This window comes from Saprolegnia parasitica, assembly GCF_000151545.1.
Source record: "Saprolegnia parasitica CBS 223.65 unplaced genomic scaffold supercont2.24, whole genome shotgun sequence".
NCBI classification, from domain to species: Eukaryota; Oomycota; class Saprolegniomycetes; order Saprolegniales; family Saprolegniaceae; genus Saprolegnia; species Saprolegnia parasitica.
In genome coordinates this window covers 119,220-120,111 of record NW_012156418.1, presented here as the reverse complement: position 1 = coordinate 120,111, position 892 = coordinate 119,220, and the positions used below count along the sequence as shown (strand labels likewise).

General features: G+C 55.5%; 1 protein-coding gene across 1 annotated transcript in view; it reads left to right on the top strand.

The window, feature by feature from the left end:
• Positions 1-717: 717 nt before the first annotated feature.
• SPRG_22185 (hypothetical protein) overlaps positions 718-892 on the top strand; it is a gene marked incomplete at both ends in the record, with an annotated part of 661 nt that continues 486 nt past the window's right edge. Inside the window, one exon of the mRNA XM_012345761.1 lies at positions 718-879. Within this exon, the coding sequence (XP_012201151.1) occupies positions 718-879 (162 nt within the window). The remainder of the gene's footprint in view (positions 880-892) is intronic.

Genomic DNA, 892 nt, shown 5'->3' with positions numbered 1-892 from the left:
TCGAGCGAGCTCTTCTTCTCAAAGTACTCTGGGAACGAGAGGCGGATGTCGTCAAAGGCCACGTGGCCGTACGCCAGCACGAGGCGAATGAGTTCGGCGCGGCCAGGGATGGAAAAGTACGTCAATTGAAGCTGCGGCGCGACCATGGTAAATGATAAAATGAGCAATGGGAACGAGCACCAACCCACAGAACTCCGGTGGACCATGCTGGCGCGCGTCGGACTTCGGCGCTGTGTGGCCGGTCGCGTAGTTGCACCAATAGAAACCGCCGTCCGACGTCCCCCAATCATCTGCGCGAGATTTGTCACAGATACCGTGTGCGCTGCCACGTCACTGAACTCGATATCCGGATGTCTAAAAGGCTACAGTATTTGAGCCAGGATAACCCCCGTGTACGAACGAGCGAGTCTGAAGATTAATCTTCCGAAGTCGATAGGTCTCAAGCCAGCAGCTCGTGTCAGATTCTTGTTTGGCATACAAATCTTGTCAAATTCACTGCATATTTAAACCTGGCACTGTCTGACGTGAGTCTTGTGACGTGGCAGCGCACACGGTATCTGTGACAAATCTCGCGCAGATGATTGGGGACGTCGGACGGCGGTTTCTATTGGTGCAACTACGCGACCGGCCACACAGCGCCGAAGTCCGACGCGCGCCAGCATGGTCCACCGAGTTCTGTGGGTGTGCTCGTTCCCATTGCTCATTTTATCATTTACCATGGTCGCGCCGCAGCTTCAATTGACGTACTTTTCCATCCCTGGCCGCGCCGAACTCATTCGCCTCGTGCTGGCGTACGGCCACGTGGCCTTTGACGACATCCGCCTCTCGTTCCCAGAGTACTTTGAGAAGAAGAGCTCGCTCGACTTGCCGTTCGGTCAAGTGCCAACGCTTC